The following is a 16,179-nucleotide window of genomic DNA, read 5'->3' on the forward strand; positions in this document are numbered from 1 at the left end:
AAGGAATATAGCCAAGATTTTTATTACATTATAATTTTAATTTTTAACGTTGATTTCAGACTGATTGTTTTTTTTATTTTTTATAAAGGTTACTTTATTATGAGCTTTGACTGTAATTATAATGCAAAAAAACTGACACTTTCAACATATCAAGATAAATAGGAGTCTGGATATTATTTAGTTTAATTCTTTTTTCCACCAGGTGGCACTAATCTGCCTTAATGCAACAGAAATAAAAATCTTTGCTTAATTTTGCTTCATCTACATTTTGTATTCAAATGAATAAGACCTTAATGATTAATGGAAAAAAATTAGCAGCAATAAGTGCTTCACGATTTAGATCATGAAAATAAAGCATAAAACTCAGTCTAACTTAAAATTAATTACAATTATTTAACCTTATTGTATGCATCTCTGGTCTGGCAAGTTCAGTATTTGAGCCTGTACTGAACACAATTTGATCCATATGCAACAGAGCATTCTTAAAAAAAAAATAAAAAATTAGGATTGTTGTTTATTTTACTTTCATGATCAGATCTAAAAATGTTTCCCTCAAAAAAATAAATAAATAAATAAATCAACAGTCAAAAAATTAAACTTCAAGCCAATTTGGCATCAGACAATGTTAAAAAAGAGAGAGAGAGGGAGAGATCAGAGGCAGAAATCAAATGTCTTTCTGTGAGAAATAACAGCAGGAAGGAAACATAGAACGAGAAATGGAAGTGAAAATACAAGAGAAATAGAGTGATAATGAACTAAAAAGAAAAGGGTGGGGGGTATAGTTAAAGCTGTAACCCAAACTTTAACAATGAACACATCTGTCATTCACTCAAGCCCATATGCTCTTATTTCTAGTATGAAATGTAATGTTTTTTGTAGAAGTGCTGTGCAGCTTTCACCAGTGGTTAGCAGTTCACAGTGACCCAGCTCAATCAAGCACAAAAATAATATTACAAAGTTTGACAGACGCAAGGACACACATAATAGTCCATTCCCCTGGTGCACTATAATAAATAAGTCTTCAATAGAAAATATTTTCATTTTTGGTCCTTTTTTAGAGCTTGTGAACAGAGAAAAAAAAATGATAATTACAGCATAATAAAGGGTTTGGAACATCATGTATTTGATTGAGTGAACACTTCTTTTTAAGCCAATGTTTGCCAAAATAGGCAATTAAAAAATAAATCATGAAAAAAATCGTATTAAAATCTACAAATACTTGAAAAAAAATTATATTGAATATACACAATAATTGAATATACATTAAAATATATACAATTTAACATTACATTGAAGAACATTAAAATTTGAATGGGTAAATAAGTAAATTGTTATAATTTTATTATTAATATTATATTAAAATTGCTAAAACATTGCTGAATAAAAGATTTATTCACAGTTTCTGATTCATTTAAGGAACAATAATGGTACATAATGAACAGTGTTCATTATTCTTCATCAGACATACATCACATTAGGATCAAAACTGCATTTGTATCCCATTTTACACAGACATAACATAAAACAGAACCATTTTTTTACTCATCAAGTTCAAACAGGGTTTCTACAGGTTTTATCAAGTCAAATTTAAGACTTTAAGACCTTTTTAAGACCATAATAAATGAAATTTCAGACTTACACAAAGCTAAATGCTGATGATTTTAAACCTTAAGTTAAAACCTTTAAAAAATTAAAAAGAAATGTTATTGTAAGGAAGATAATGAACCCATAATAAGTCAATAGAAATAATAAATAAATGTTTCTTAAAACTTTTATTGAAATAAACTGTAGTAATGTGATGGGTGTCAGCCCTATTGGGTAGTTTTACATGGACATAGGGAAATTAAGAAGCATTCAAAATGATTTAAGAAATAGAACACCATCCCCCGGTTTCACAAACAAGGCTAGTCAAGATTACTTGGCATGTTTGAGCTGTCTCAACTCAAAATAACTTGCGGAGACACGTCCTAAAATATGTCAGTGTCATTTTTTCTTTTGTCTTCAGGTGCACACCAGTAATATTTTCTAAGGCCATTTTTATAAATGTGTCTTAAATAGCCTAACTTAACTAAGGCCTAGTCCTGGCTTAACCTAAGCCATGTTTGTGAAACTGGGCCTATATTTCAGTGGATTTATGACTTTAAGGCCTAATATTTGGTTATTGACATTTAATACATTTTAAGACTTTAAGACCCAGCAGATACTCAGACTGATGCATGTAAAATAAACAAAAAAAAAGGCAACAGAAATGCTCAGTTGAACCTCAGTGAGATAATGTTTGAGAATCATCAACAACTGTGTAAGAGCCATGAAAAACAAACTTCATTAAATGAAACGTTCCTCCTTACATCTTTCATTAACATGTTTAAGTGACAAAGAATAAATATGACATCTACACGTCAAAATATGCAATATATGAATTAGATATGTACGCAAAGACAGATGTATATTCTCCACAGTCCAGCTGAGAATATTGACATTTGCAAAGAAAGCTTTTGACAGTATGAATATATACAGTTAAAGTCAGAATAATTAGCCCTCCTGTCAACTTTCTTTTTCAAATATTTGTCAAATGATGATTAACAGAGCAAGAAAATTTAATTTCTTTTTATTTTAATTTCATTTTCTTCACAGTATTTCTTATATTTTTTTCTGGATAAAGTCTTATTTAGTTTTATTTCAGCTAGAATAAAACAGTTTTACATTTATTGTTTTTTAAGAACCATTTAAGGTCAACAATAATCAGGGTTTCTGCAGGTTTCACCAAGTTAAATTCAAGACTTTAAGACATTTTTAAGACCACTATGAATACATTTTTATACTCAAAGGGCTAAATGCTAAGGAATCTTTCAAAACGTCCAGATGGAAAATAAATTTTTTTGCTATTTAATTAAATGTATATGAATTATATATAAATATATATGATGATGATGATGATGATGAATAGACAGACAGACAGACAGATAGAACATTTTCAAAATGTTTTAAATACTGTATAAAAACAAACTCTACTTGTTACAAAATAAACATTTTCTTAAAAAAAATAAATAAAAAATGAATGACTGTTATAAAAGTTTAAAAAATATAATAAACTAAATCTATACAGGACAATTGGTGTCCTTAGCAGTAAATATAAGGAGCACTTTTAAACCAATGTTATTGTAAGAAAAATCATTAAACTATTATGGTAAATAAAGTAAAAAAAAAGTTTCATTAAAGTTTTATTTGATGTACATTGTTGGTGATTGTATGGGTTGTATAGGCCAGATTTGATAGCTATACATGAACAAAGGAAAATTATAAACGGTTTCAAAAAAAGACCTACAACACAACATTTCAGTAAAACTAAGACTTTTTAAGACCTAAAATTCAGATTTTGATATTTAAGACATTAGAACTTTTTTTAAAGATTTATTTTTGGCTTTATGCCTTTATCAAGTGTATAGGATAGTATTTCATACAGGAAGCAAAATAGGAGAGAGAGGGGGGTGTGGGGACGGGAAATGTCCTCGAGCCCGGATTCGAACTCAGGACGCCCGGAAGTGCTACTGCACCATGTGTCAGTGCGCTAACCACTAGGCTATTTCACCGACAACATTAAGACTTTATAAGATCCCGCAGAAACCCTGATTATTAGCCCTCTTAAGCATTATTTTTTTTCGATCGTCAACAGAACAAACCACTGTTATACAATAACTTACCAAATTAACCTAGTTAGGCCTTTAAATGTCACTTTAAGCTAAACACTAGTATCTTGAAAAATATCTAGTCAAATATTATTTACTGTCATCATGGCAAAGATAAAATAAATCAGTTATTAAAGATGGGTTATTAAAACTATTATGTTTAGAAATGTGTTGCAAGAAAATCTTTCTATTAAACAGAAATTGGGAAATAAAATGTACAGGGTGACTAATAATTTAGGAAGGCTAAAAATTCTGACTTGAACTGTACATATGTGATCAAAATGATTGGCACCCTTTTCAAATACAAACATTTAAATGCTTTCATTTAAAACAAATACATTTCACAAACCCTTACATCAAAGAGCTTAGAATGATCAAGAGGCGACACTCAATAGAACGTTCCATTGCAACAGCAGTGCTCAGCAACAGCCCTGGATTCCTGGATTTTGGAGTCAAAGTGATCGGCTGTCCATTGGATCTCAATACTGTCGCGATAGCAAGCAGCTGCTTTGTTTTTTTATTTATTTATTTATTTAAAAAGCGCATTAAAACTTAGATACAACCTGAAAGACGACAATACAACACTTATTATCACAATCATCAGCTCTTTTAATAGTTTATTTTACAGACTTATAATATTCTGTTGTTCAATTGGAGGTTTCATTCCAAAATGGCCACCGCACCCTCTAGTGGCTGTTTCCCAAATTACACTAGAGTGTCGCCTCTTGGTCATTCTAAGCTCTTTGCTTACATTTCACAGAAACGAGTGGACAATCAATCCTATTTTTGTCCACAGCCTTCTTTGGTCATGTTTCCCAAGGGTGCTGATCATTTTGACAGTGAAAGTAGTGAATGGACGCACTAACTGTGCTGTTGGTGCTGTTGAGCGTCTCTGCTGATCTTGTGTTTGAGATGCTGGATTTTGAGAGAGTAATACTCCTCCTGAAGCTGCAGGACTCGCTCTTGTCTGCGCAGCACTGTCATCTGCAGATCGCTCTGTCCTGATGTCTGTGTGGCCGCAGGTGTAAGCGTCTCTGTGGCCTTTGATTGGCTGTCGTTTACTTGGTTTACAGGCTGGGAGTCTGGAACAGGGGCAATCGGAGCTGTTATGATGTATTTCTCCTCTTCCTCCTCCTCGTCATCCTCATGCGAGATCATGCTCTCGTTCTCCGTTTCTGCTCTGAAAATAAATGCAAAATGGCATGTAATGAAAATATGAGAAATTCTGTCACCCTCAGGTTTGCAAACACTGACTTATGATTTACTGTGGAGCATTGGATCACATTTGATGGGGTCTGTTCTTAGTACATGGATTGCTTAATTAACTGGTATTAGTTTGACATGATCCAGGATCATTTCCTTCTTCAAAACCCATCCGAGAGTTGTTGTCATAGCAACAGTACTGGTAACTTAAACCAGCTCAGGACCAGGCTTATTTTTAATATACAAAGGATTAGATCGGGTATTTTCAAGCAAAAGGAATTCTAAAAAGTATGTACCAAATTCTGATATTTTCTTACAGTAGCAGTTATGTACACTAGGGAAAATAGTAACACACACACACAGTTTAAAAATAGATATAAATAAAACTTATTCAGGGGCGACACGTTGGAGCAGTAGGTAACACGATCGCCTCACAGCAAGGCGGTCGCTGGCTCGAGCTCCGACTGGGTCATTTGGCATTTCTTTGTGGAGTTTGCATGTTCTCCCCGTGTTGGTGTGGGTTTCCTCCAAGTGCTCCACAGTCCAAAGACATGCACTATAGATGAACTGAAGAAACTAAATTGTCCGTAGTGTATGAGTGTGAAAGCAAGAGAGAATGGGTGTTTCCCAATGATGGGTTGCAGCTGGAAAGGAATCTGCTGAGTAAAACATGTGCTGGATAAGTTGGCGGTTCATTCCGCTGTAGCGACCCCTGATTAATAAAGGGACTAAGTCGAAAAGAAAATAAATTACCTTATGCAATCTGCACTCTAAAATAAAAGCAGAGCCTACAAAGACTGTCATGGGGTGGTTCTCCCCAAGGGTTCAAAGAGAACATTTATTAATAAGGCATTTTTTCAATGCAAACGCGTACTATTTTAGGGTACCAGCTTTAGTACAATTTGTTTATGACAATAGACATGCACAATATTCTACTTTTTTTTTTAGGAATAACAATTTATGCGGTCATGAATATGTTTTGACAGCTAATATGATGATGATTTGATGCTTCGCTAAAGCTGCAGACCTTTACCAATATCAAAATGCTTTTTTGATTTATTTAAAGAGCCAATTTAAACTAAATTAATCTGCCAAATCATACGAAAAACGGACCCCTGGTCTCTTTTACTAATAAAAGAATAAAATAATAGAATAAAAAAAAATTAAGAAAGAAAATAATCATTATTTCAGATTTATAACTGATCCCCAACATAAATGTTTTGGCTGTATGGAAAATAGCTAAAAAAAAATTTACATGCAATCAAAGGTTAAGCAAAACATAAAAAAAATGTGGTCTCCTTTCATTAACTTTATAAACAGATCGCTAAAAAACACAAGTCGTTGGAAAGATAACTGTAATTTAAAATTCAATGTAATAATGTTTTATTTTTTACTTAATTTTTTTTTATTTATACACACACACAAACACACACACACACACAAACACACACATTGGTCAATTTAAATTTACATATTTATTATTTTCATTTAATTTAATTTTTGTCCAGTATTGTATTTTATTTTATACTTATTTTGAATGTTTTTTTGTTTATTAAATGTTGGGGTGGGTTGGGGTATATAAAAGTTAATATTCCTAATTTCCCTTACTTAAACATTAATGACATTATATTGTATTTAACAACAGTTGTTTGAAAGATTATGCACTTTAAAAAGCGAGTGATTTCATTTCAATAAAAGAAGAGAGGCTTGATGTTTCCTATTATTGTGCTCGCTTGCGCCCTCTTGTGGGTTTCTTCTGATACAATACAGTACTTTTTCCTTTTTTCCTGTATTGCCTTCAGAATTCTAATATTATTAACATTTTTCTTATTTTTAAGATTTTAGTTTTTCAGCCATATTGACAGCCCTAGTGGAAACAAGGCATTAGAAGCATAACAGGATGCATTTAATCATTAGAAATGGTGCTGAGGTGTCGTAAACATTAAAAAAGGGTTTCTGCCGGTTTCATTAAGTCAAATTTAAGACTTAAGACTCTTTTTATGATCATAATGAATGAAATTTTAGACTTATACAAAGTTAAACATTCAGGATTCAGGGAAAAAAACTAGTTATTTCTCAGCCACATATTTTAAATGTAATGTTTTTCTGTTATAAATTTTTTGATACCCATTTATAAATATTATTTCCACTCCCTACCTCCTCCCCTACTTCTGTAAATAGTTTGTTTATATGGAAGACCATGTAAAGGGATATACTGTCATTAGGAATTGTGTTATTGTTTATAGTTTTCCCCTGACAGAAATTTTCTGTAAAAACATCTAACAGCTGTTGTGATTGTATATCTTTACAATAATAAAAAAAAAGATTTATTTAGATGGACTGTTAGTAACTGGATGTGCTTTGGCCTAATTGGGTAGCTTTATTTGGACAGTGGAAACATTTTAAATAATTTTAAATGACATTTTAAATGATTTAAGACCTACAACTCAATATTTCAGTGAAGTTAAAACTTTTTAAGGCCTAAAAATGGGCACTATTTAAGATCCCGTGGACACCCTAAAACCAGAATAACAGAAGTGTGTGGTCTTACCCTGGCGAGGTGTACGGTGCCATGTAACTAGTGCTTGGAAATGTAGATGGCCCTTGATTGTGATGAGCAGGTCTGCTGTAAGACGGAAGTGAAGGCAGAGATGTAGACGAGGATGAGCGGTGAATAAACTCCTTTAAGAGGTTCCCTTGAAACTCCATCATCTCCTTCCACATGGTCATCAGACTGGCCCGTTCCTCCTTGTGTTCCTCTCTGGCGTCCCGCCGCCAGCGCTCCTCAAACTCCCTCTGGTTCTGCACAAGCAGAGGCTCTTCATCACGAACACGCTCCACAGTCAAATGAGTTCTGGGCTTCTTCTTCACAGGCGGAGCGACACTAACTAAATATAAAACAACATAAAAGTCAGTTATTAAACTTGATGTTCAGTTCAAGCAGGGATCTTACCTGACCTAAAATATTTTCTTTCATTTTTAGATTTTAAGTTTCCATGATTTAACAACATCTGCATATTTTATGTTTATGCATGGTCACATGATGCACAGGTAAACATGAAATATTGACCTATTTTGAGTATAATTTACAAATCAATCAATCAATAAATAATAATAATAATTATTATTATTATTATTATTATTATTAATAATAATACTAATAATAAAGCTAATAATTTAATCTAATGTAATTTACATTTTTTTATTTTACAGCACTTATGATTTAAATGAAATCAGTACTGGTTTCTGACAACTCAAATCTCATGAGAAACCTTGAGATAAACAACAGTCCCAATTTAAGCTACAAATATGATTTCTGCAGGTTTTTATGAAGGTAAAAGACTTTTTATAAACCCAAAGAACAGAAAACAATATCTAAATGTTCTCTAAAATTGATTGATTAGAGTTGATTATCTAAATTGGGTTCAAAATGCACGCATTTTAAATATGAAAGCAATTTTCATAGCACAACAGACTTTCTTTTAAGCATGAGGCATAATTTTGTTCAGTTTCTCAGGGAACAAGATTTAATTTCTTAATTTTGTATCTTAAGTGCATGGTACATGAGCAATTCCATGCAAACGTCACCCTTCCCATGAAAAAAAAATATTTTTATATTATATTTATATTATTATTATTATATTTATATTATATTTTCATTAAAATAGTAAAACCCTTACTAAGTTCTTTGTGTAGACTTGTGTTTTACAGTACTGTAAAATACTCAAAAATGTCTCTGTTAGTGTTTTCAAACTTTTATATTTGATTTACCAAAGTCACACAAGTGCATAACGCAGCTTTTCCCTCATTAATGCAAACGTGCAAATAAAATAAAATCAGTCATTTTCGTTCTATAGTGAGCAACTCTTTTTTTCCCCATTTAAAGACTTTTTTCCCCATTTAACACAATATATTACATTTTAGGAAACATTTAGCAAATTTTGGAAAAATAAACATGTCAGACCACACAATTAAAATAAACCATTGACTTCTAGTATCTGCAAGACTTAAATATAAAATACTTTAAAAACCCTCTACATATTACATTTACATTTAGTCATTTAGCAGACGCTTTTATTCAAAGCCACTTACAAATGAGGATAAGGAAGCAATTTATACAACTATAAGAGCAGCAATGAAAAAGTTCTAGGTAAGTTTCAGGTATGTAAAGTGTAAGACACAAAAACATTAGTAATTTTTTTTTGTAGTACAGTTATAAATATATAATAAATAAATAGCGTAATTGTTATACTGTTTCTATAACTTAGAAACAGCATAACAAAACATTTTTGCCGTTTTAAAATACTGACTTTTCCCAAAAGTAAACCTTGAAACCGGTTATCGTCCCATGCCTATTAAGCATGCAAATTAAGTCTTGTAACCACAATTTATGAAATTGGATGTTGTTCGTATGACAAACATTAAATACTGCATGTTTACAAAATAATGTAAACAAAATTGTACAAATGTACTATGCAATGTATGTGCTATGCAAATATACATCACACAGCTTCCCGTTGTTAAGGCTTGCAAAAGAGGAATAACATTTCTGGTAAATTTCCAGAAACTTTCCACAGGAAATTACACAGAGGACTTTTGGCAATAATCCCAGTTTGGAAACTTCACAGGAATTTACATGAATGAACAAGCATCAGCGTGAGCCACTTCTCAACAAACCATTCATCAGTCCTTCGATTCTAGAGCTGTCGAGAGGGTGAACACTGGAGTCATCTTCACTTCTAATGTTAACAGAGAAACTCTTGCCGGTGGCTGCTTGCATTGAGCCCTGGTGAGACATTAGGCACTTGACTATATGTCGCTGCAACTTTGTGGCGTTCTTAACATACGGCTGCGCGCAGTAATTGCAAATGTACACAGCCTTTCCTGAAACACATGCTGGGGTGAAATGTTTCCACACTTCAGACAGCGGACGTGGCATAGTTCTGTAGAATAAGATTAGAAAAGGGCTGGTGAAAAAAATAACACACTAATTCAATGCCAAACACACATGTATGAATAGTTAGCTAAACATATTGTGCAATGGCACAAATCTTTTACAATAGATAGAGGAGGAATGAACAAGAATAGAGAAGCAACACTACAATAAACTGAAATGAAACTGGCTTGCAAAAAGCAGAAGGAACAGCAGGAAAATTGAGCTAACTAGCATTGTTGCTAGCCTAAAGTTAGCACATCTAGCTTATTTGCTGGCTAGCTAGCTATCAAATATATGTTCAGCCTAGTAAAATCATCAAAACTTACTTTGCTGGATATTGTCTTTATGCTGAAAGGCTGCAGTGTGGCTTCAGTAGTTGTGCTGAAGTGAGAAGTGTTCAAGAGAAGATCTGAGCTGTGTGAATGTAACGGAGAAAAGCCCTGTTGATGAGGAGGGTGTGGCCTAAAGAGCTGTGCACTCACTGGAGAGCTGTGTGCATGTGACTGGGGGATGCACAGGGGAGACATACCAATCACTTTGCACTAATCCTGTTGTTTTTACTGATATTTATACAACCAAGTTGTTGTTTTTCCCCGAACTACGTCATTTCCTTATTACAGGGTAACTTGTAATTAAGTTTATTTCAATTAATTCCCCTTTATTACCATATTTTCCTGTTAATTACCATGGAAAGTTTCAAATTTAGGAAATTCCTGGAAATTTGCGACCATACACCATTGATTTGTTGTTTTCTGCCTGTTTTATTCAAGTAATTACTATTAAACCACCCACTTAGATTTAGATAGTAGAATATAATTGCATGTTTTGATTAAGTCTTATTTAAGTTTCAAAGGACAATTCCTTTAAAGATTTAAATTAGTTGAATCCTACAGCCACCCACACATCCAAAAACAGGGTTTCTGCTGGTTTCTCTGTCAAATTTAAGGCTTTTTAAGACCTTTTTAAGACCATAAAAAATAAAATTTCAGACTTAGTTGAAGTCAGAATTATTAGCCCCCCTTTGATTCCCCAAATGATGTTTAACAGAGCAAAGACATTTTCACAGCATGTCTGATAGTATTTCAGCAAGTCTTACTTGTTTTATTTTGGCTAGAATAAAAGCAGTTTTCAATTTTTTTAAGTCCATTTTAAGGTAAAAAATGATTAGCCCCTTTAAGCTATATATATTATTTCGATAGTCTACAGAACAAACCATTGTTATACAATAACTTGCCTAATTACGCTAACCTGCCTAGTTAACCTAATTAACCTAGTTAAGCCTTTAAATTTCACTTTAAGGTGTATAGAAGTGTCTTGAAAAACATCTAGTCAAATATTATTTACTGTCATCATGGCAAAGATAAAATCAATCAGTTATTAGAAATGAGTTATTAAAACTATTACGTTTAGAAATGTGCTAAAAGATATATCTGTTAAACAGAAATTAATTTAATGATCCAAAAGGAAAAAATAAATTAATTAATTAAAAAATGGAAAAAAAATTTACTTGCCCATTCTAATATGATTTGCCTGTAGTTCTAGTTATTTCTTAGCCACATATTTAAAATAATGCCTAAAAACAAGCAGACTCTTTACATACATCATTTGTTTTTGCAACATAACTATTAAGCACAATTAACAACATAAAAATAAGTGTATGCACAACAGAATGTTTATTCAGTTTATTTTATTCAGATGTATTTGTTGACTGGATATGTTGGATTGATTGAGTAGCTTTACATAAAGGAAAATTAAGAGCCGTTTAAAATGATTTTACACCTACAAGACAATATTTCAGCCAATTTAAGACTTTTAAGGGCTAATTTTATTTATTTCGTTTTTTTTGTTTTGTTTTTTTTTTTTCGATTTTAAGACCTAAGACCCCAGGGATACCCTGAACAAGTCTTTATTTTAAAAATAAGAACATTAAATAATTATTTAATAAAAATGTTTTGTGGTCCTTATTAAGGATTTACAAAACATAAGTCAATGGCCACAAGTACTTTGAATTGAGGTAAAGTTGGTTTTATACAAGATGTTACACAGGTTGTTCCTAAACCAACTTTACCTCAATTTAGCAGACCTGAACCACAGGTCATCTATTTGTTTTGACTGCATAAGATATTAGTCTCTCAAAACTTTTGTAGATATTTTTACAGATTATTTTTTTATTTTTTTTTACAGATTTTTACAGTTTTTACAGTTTCATCTAAAATGATAATGTTCTACTTAGGAAAAACAGTCACCAACACTCTGAATGTCGTCAAAGTTAACACATCAACAGCATTTTTGTGCATCTGATTAACCTGTAAATTAAGACTATTTAAGACCTGCAGAAACCTTAAGTTAAATTAGGTTTTTACGCAGTTAAATCAGCCTGACAGAGCATGAAAATGAGGTCATTTTGAAATAATGTATATATAACACAACGTTTTACATACTACTGCATACTCTTTAACATACTATTTTTCTAGTAATTAACTGGTTACACTTTACAATAAGGTTTCAATAATGCTAACATCAATTAATCATAGTTTAGAGTTTACTAATGCATTATTAACATCCAAATGCATGCTTGTTAACATTAGTGCATTTTCATTAACTAAGGGTAACTAATCTAAATAAATACTGTATCATTGTTATATTTAAACATTGTATTGTTGTTAAACAATATCTGTTTGTTCGTGTTAGTAAATGCATTAACTAACATTAACTTATACAACCTTATTGTAAAGTGTTCCCCATGTTGTGTTGACTGAAACCTCACTAATAATATAACGGTATTAAAAGTGTTACCCATGCACTTTTCTGACCATGCAAGTGAAGTCATGTGACCATAATAACACACTATCTTATGCACCTTCTGTCAGGTCATCGGTCTCCTCGTCGTGACTGATGGACACTTCAATATCCGTGGATCTGCTCTCATTTCTCGCGTCTTCAATGGATGTACTTTGCGGCTCTTCGAGTTTCACTGTGTTATTATTATTATGATGAAGTGTTGAAGTGTTTGTGGGTCTTCCGCTGCCCCAGATAGACTTGCAGAGATCATAGCAATTCCAGTACACTTTCCCGTGCCCGCTGTTTTTGTGGTGCTCGTGTATTTTCAGGAACTTCTGCTTGAGGGTTTTCAGCTTGGTTGTGACCTGCCGCTGGGTTCTGTGGATCCCCTGAGCACTGAGGAGCCTCGAGATTTCGGCGTATATTAGCGAGTCGCGAACGGTCCCGCTGATTTGCCTGCTGATCTCTTCGTCCTGTCGGATGTACAGCAGAGCCCTGGTCTCGGTGTCCGTCCAGTTTCTCTCCACTGACATCTCCTCGAACATTTCGCGGCGTGGAAACCGTGAGGAATCTCGTAAAGCGTTCATTTATGCTAAAACACCCGTTGGTTTTGCCACTCGCGCTTCACGCAGGCCTGCGAGTGCACGACGTACGCGCGTCACTCGTTTTGAACTTTCTGATTGGCTCAAACGGACGACGGCTGCCCTCTAGCGCCAGATACCTAAATATCACAAACAAAAAAATCAAGAATTTAGAGAATTTGCGAAATAGATATGTGGAATATTTATGTATGCTCTCAATTTCATTTGTTTTCTATTAGTCACATGAAAGACACAGCCTACTTTGTGAGGCTGAATATATGCAACTGCTACAACACTTTGATAGACTAGAGTGGGAGTCTGGGCAGAGATGGGGCACACGTTAACCTTTGATTTGGCCCACCATTCCCATACGTAGATATATACATTAGATTTCGCCTACCTGTTGTCTATTGGAAGGAATGCGTCAATAGAGCCACCATTTTAGTACAGGGTAGCGCTCCTTTGAAATGAATGCGGGGCCAAGCTCCAGTGGAGGACTGTGGCCATCTAGAGCCAGAGAAATACACATATACACATATATCTGACGGAGGGAGCCGATTCGTTTGTGAATGAATCTCTGTTATAAACGACTCGTTCACTAGCTGACAATAATACAAGTTTCTGGCACCGCAGTATCTCGTTGTCACATTTCTTTAGCATTGTTTGCTGATTTTAATTAACAAAACTTGCAAAAGTGTTTAGTGCGAGTTGGTGCTACCTTGTCTTATGGTGAATCGTAACTTATTTAGTACGAAAGTTCATAACATACAAAAACGTAAAAAACGAAACCTTACCTATGAAATGTTCGGTCTTTGTGCTTTGTTTTCTTTGTTTGCTTGTTACTACACCCGTACACAGCGCTAAAATCCAGCATCTTCACGTAGTAACAGTCTTGACTAGTGCGGTTGAATGACATTTGTCCTGGGAGCACTGTACAAATATGGCGGCGCTATTGACGCATGTTCGGGGTTCGAATGCGATATCTAGTGCAGGGGTTTTCAAACTGGGGGCCGCGGCCCCCTGGGGGGCCGCCAGATGGCGCTAGAGGGGCCGCAAAAATTTTTAGATAAGGGGTAATCATTGGGCCCACATGGTTGAATTTTGTGTCTCGCATCATTCTGAAGGTTAATATATTTTTTATAATAATTTGAGCTTAAAAGTACTGCAAAAATTAAGCTTTATGCTTATGTCATTTAAATGCAGTTGACACTTTCGTGAAACAGGAAAAGAAGCGCAGCGGCCCGCCTCTGAGCACAGGGACTTTTATTGAATAAGCGCTTCTGGCAGGGCACTTCCTGTGATTTTTGGCGCTTGTCTGCTGCACCTGACTGCGTTTACCTTTCACTTACGCTTACCTCTTTTACGCTAAACAACTAAATGAATGCTCAGGTCTATTTACTGACAATATTTCAGTTAAAATACATGATCAATAAGAACATTATCGGAGGTTGGAAGCACTTCCCTGTATATGGCTTGCGTTCCAAAGTAATCGATCAGTTGGGTGCTGCGGAGCGCGCGCCTCTTTGCGCAGGCTTTACTCATGGGGAACAAATAGCATTTTAAAGACACGGCACAACATTGCACCTCGTCCAAAGTGCGACAGGCTTTACACTTTGCATTGTAAAAATATCAGACGGTCCTCTTTGCAGCATGGCAAACAAACATATTAAAAATTGTAAAGCAAAAAGTGCTGCAATAACAATGAAGGGAGCTGTCATCACATCAGCGAGTGCTCAGAGTTTCACCCCTGTTACACTGATGGAAGCTGGATAAGCTCTGCAGTGAACCTCTTACGTTGGTTCATAACTGGATGATTAAAAAAAACTAAATTGTATACACCCTGAATAAAACCACTATAGCCTATAAAAATTATAATGTATCTATTTGTGTTATGTTATAGGGCTAATTAATTATTACATATTAAAATGTATTAGTGCTCTGTATTTATTGGAGCTCAACATATCTGATCAAATTTTAATACTCTGAATATAAATGCATTTTTTTCAAGATGTTCCACTTTTTCCCCATATTTATTTGTGTAAATAATTTAAATGTAATGTTCAGTATTATTAATAGAACAAACTGGTATGGACATTTTAAAGTCAGCAAAGCTTCTAAAATTAAGTAAAGTAAAATGTGTGGCTTTTTGATCTTGAATACCCAATTCTAGATGGCATTTAGGAAATTATTTTTTATCAGTGTAAGTCAGGATTGTCGACCTGAGTAAATTATGATGTGCACAAAAAAAAAGAAATAAAAATAAACAAAACACACTGAACCACTACAGCCTCTATTGTAGTATTGCTAGTTACAACAGTACAGTTAACTGTTAACAGGCTGATGAATGACAAAACTCTTTAAAACTTTAATGCTTTAAATCTTTAGATACATTTAGAGTCTCAGCTGTAAGGGTAAATACAGAAGAGTCTAGCTGTGCATAGGCAGAAAAAAAGCATAAAAATGGCATAAAAACTGTGTAAACGTGATGACTCGAACACAAAATATGGCTTGATGGAATCCAGTGAGAGCAGACCACAATGAACACTGCGCATGAAGATTTGATCAATAGATTGAAGCACTGAAACCATGTCAACTCAACTAACATCTTACAAAAATTAATCCAGATAGTGAATAATATAAATTTATTGAATAATATATAATAATATAAATGTATTGAATAATACAATTTTAAAAAATTAAGTACAGTTGTTAATTTTAGGGGGTGGCGTGATATTTATTTTTTGGGGGTCCCCGAAAGAATTCGCCCTACACAAAGGGGCCCTCAGCTGAAAAAGTTTGAAAACCCCTGATCTAGTGTATATATCTATGCACCATCCCCACCTAAGAAGAGAGGGAGAACTATGAGGATGGTTCAGAGACTGTTATTTTTAATGTAACGTTTTGTTTTATTGCTAAGCTACAAAAAACTAACTGAAATGAAATGTTTCAATTAAATAAATCTGATTTTGTTTTGTAGTAGTAATTTTCTTAA

At 33.7% G+C, this 16,179-nt stretch overlaps 1 protein-coding gene across 3 annotated transcripts; it reads right to left on the reverse strand.

The window, feature by feature from the left end:
• Positions 1-1,373: 1,373 nt before the first annotated feature.
• On the reverse strand, positions 1,374-13,248 carry si:dkey-6e2.2. 3 transcript variants are annotated; one of them, XM_087258075.1, is made up of 4 exons: positions 12,686-13,248; positions 9,567-9,832; positions 7,441-7,777; positions 1,374-4,866 (listed from the first exon to the last, which is right to left on the reverse strand). In XM_087258075.1, the coding sequence occupies exons 2-4, from the start codon at positions 9,826-9,828 to the stop codon at positions 4,548-4,550; spliced, it is 918 nt and encodes a 305-aa protein (XP_087114201.1). In that variant the 5' UTR covers positions 9,829-9,832; positions 12,686-13,248; the 3' UTR covers positions 1,374-4,547. The 3 variants fall into 3 exon arrangements, with proteins under 3 accessions (XP_087114201.1, XP_087114200.1, XP_087114199.1); XM_087258074.1 differs by lacking the exon at positions 12,686-13,248 and adding an exon at positions 10,152-10,235; XM_087258073.1 differs by lacking the exon at positions 9,567-9,832.
• Between the last annotated feature and the right edge of the window lie 2,931 nt (positions 13,249-16,179).

This window comes from Danio rerio, chromosome 6 (genome assembly GCF_052040795.2).
Source record: "Danio rerio strain M-AB ecotype USA chromosome 6, GRCz13ab, whole genome shotgun sequence".
NCBI classification, from domain to species: Eukaryota; Metazoa; Chordata; class Actinopteri; order Cypriniformes; family Danionidae; genus Danio; species Danio rerio.

Excerpts from the sequence above, each read along its gene's own strand:
- si:dkey-6e2.2 (XM_087258073.1), bottom strand. The coding sequence starts at position 13,193 with ATGAACGCTTTACGAGATTCCTCACGGTTTCCACGCCGCGAAATGTTC. Across the intron at positions 7,778-12,685 it reads GACCGATGACCTGACAGAAG|TTAGTGTCGCTCCGCCTGTG; the intron begins GTGCATAAGATA and ends TTTTATATTTAG. Across the intron at positions 4,867-7,440 it reads GCACCGTACACCTCGCCAGG|AGCAGAAACGGAGAACGAGA; the intron begins GTAAGACCACAC and ends ATTTATTTTCAG.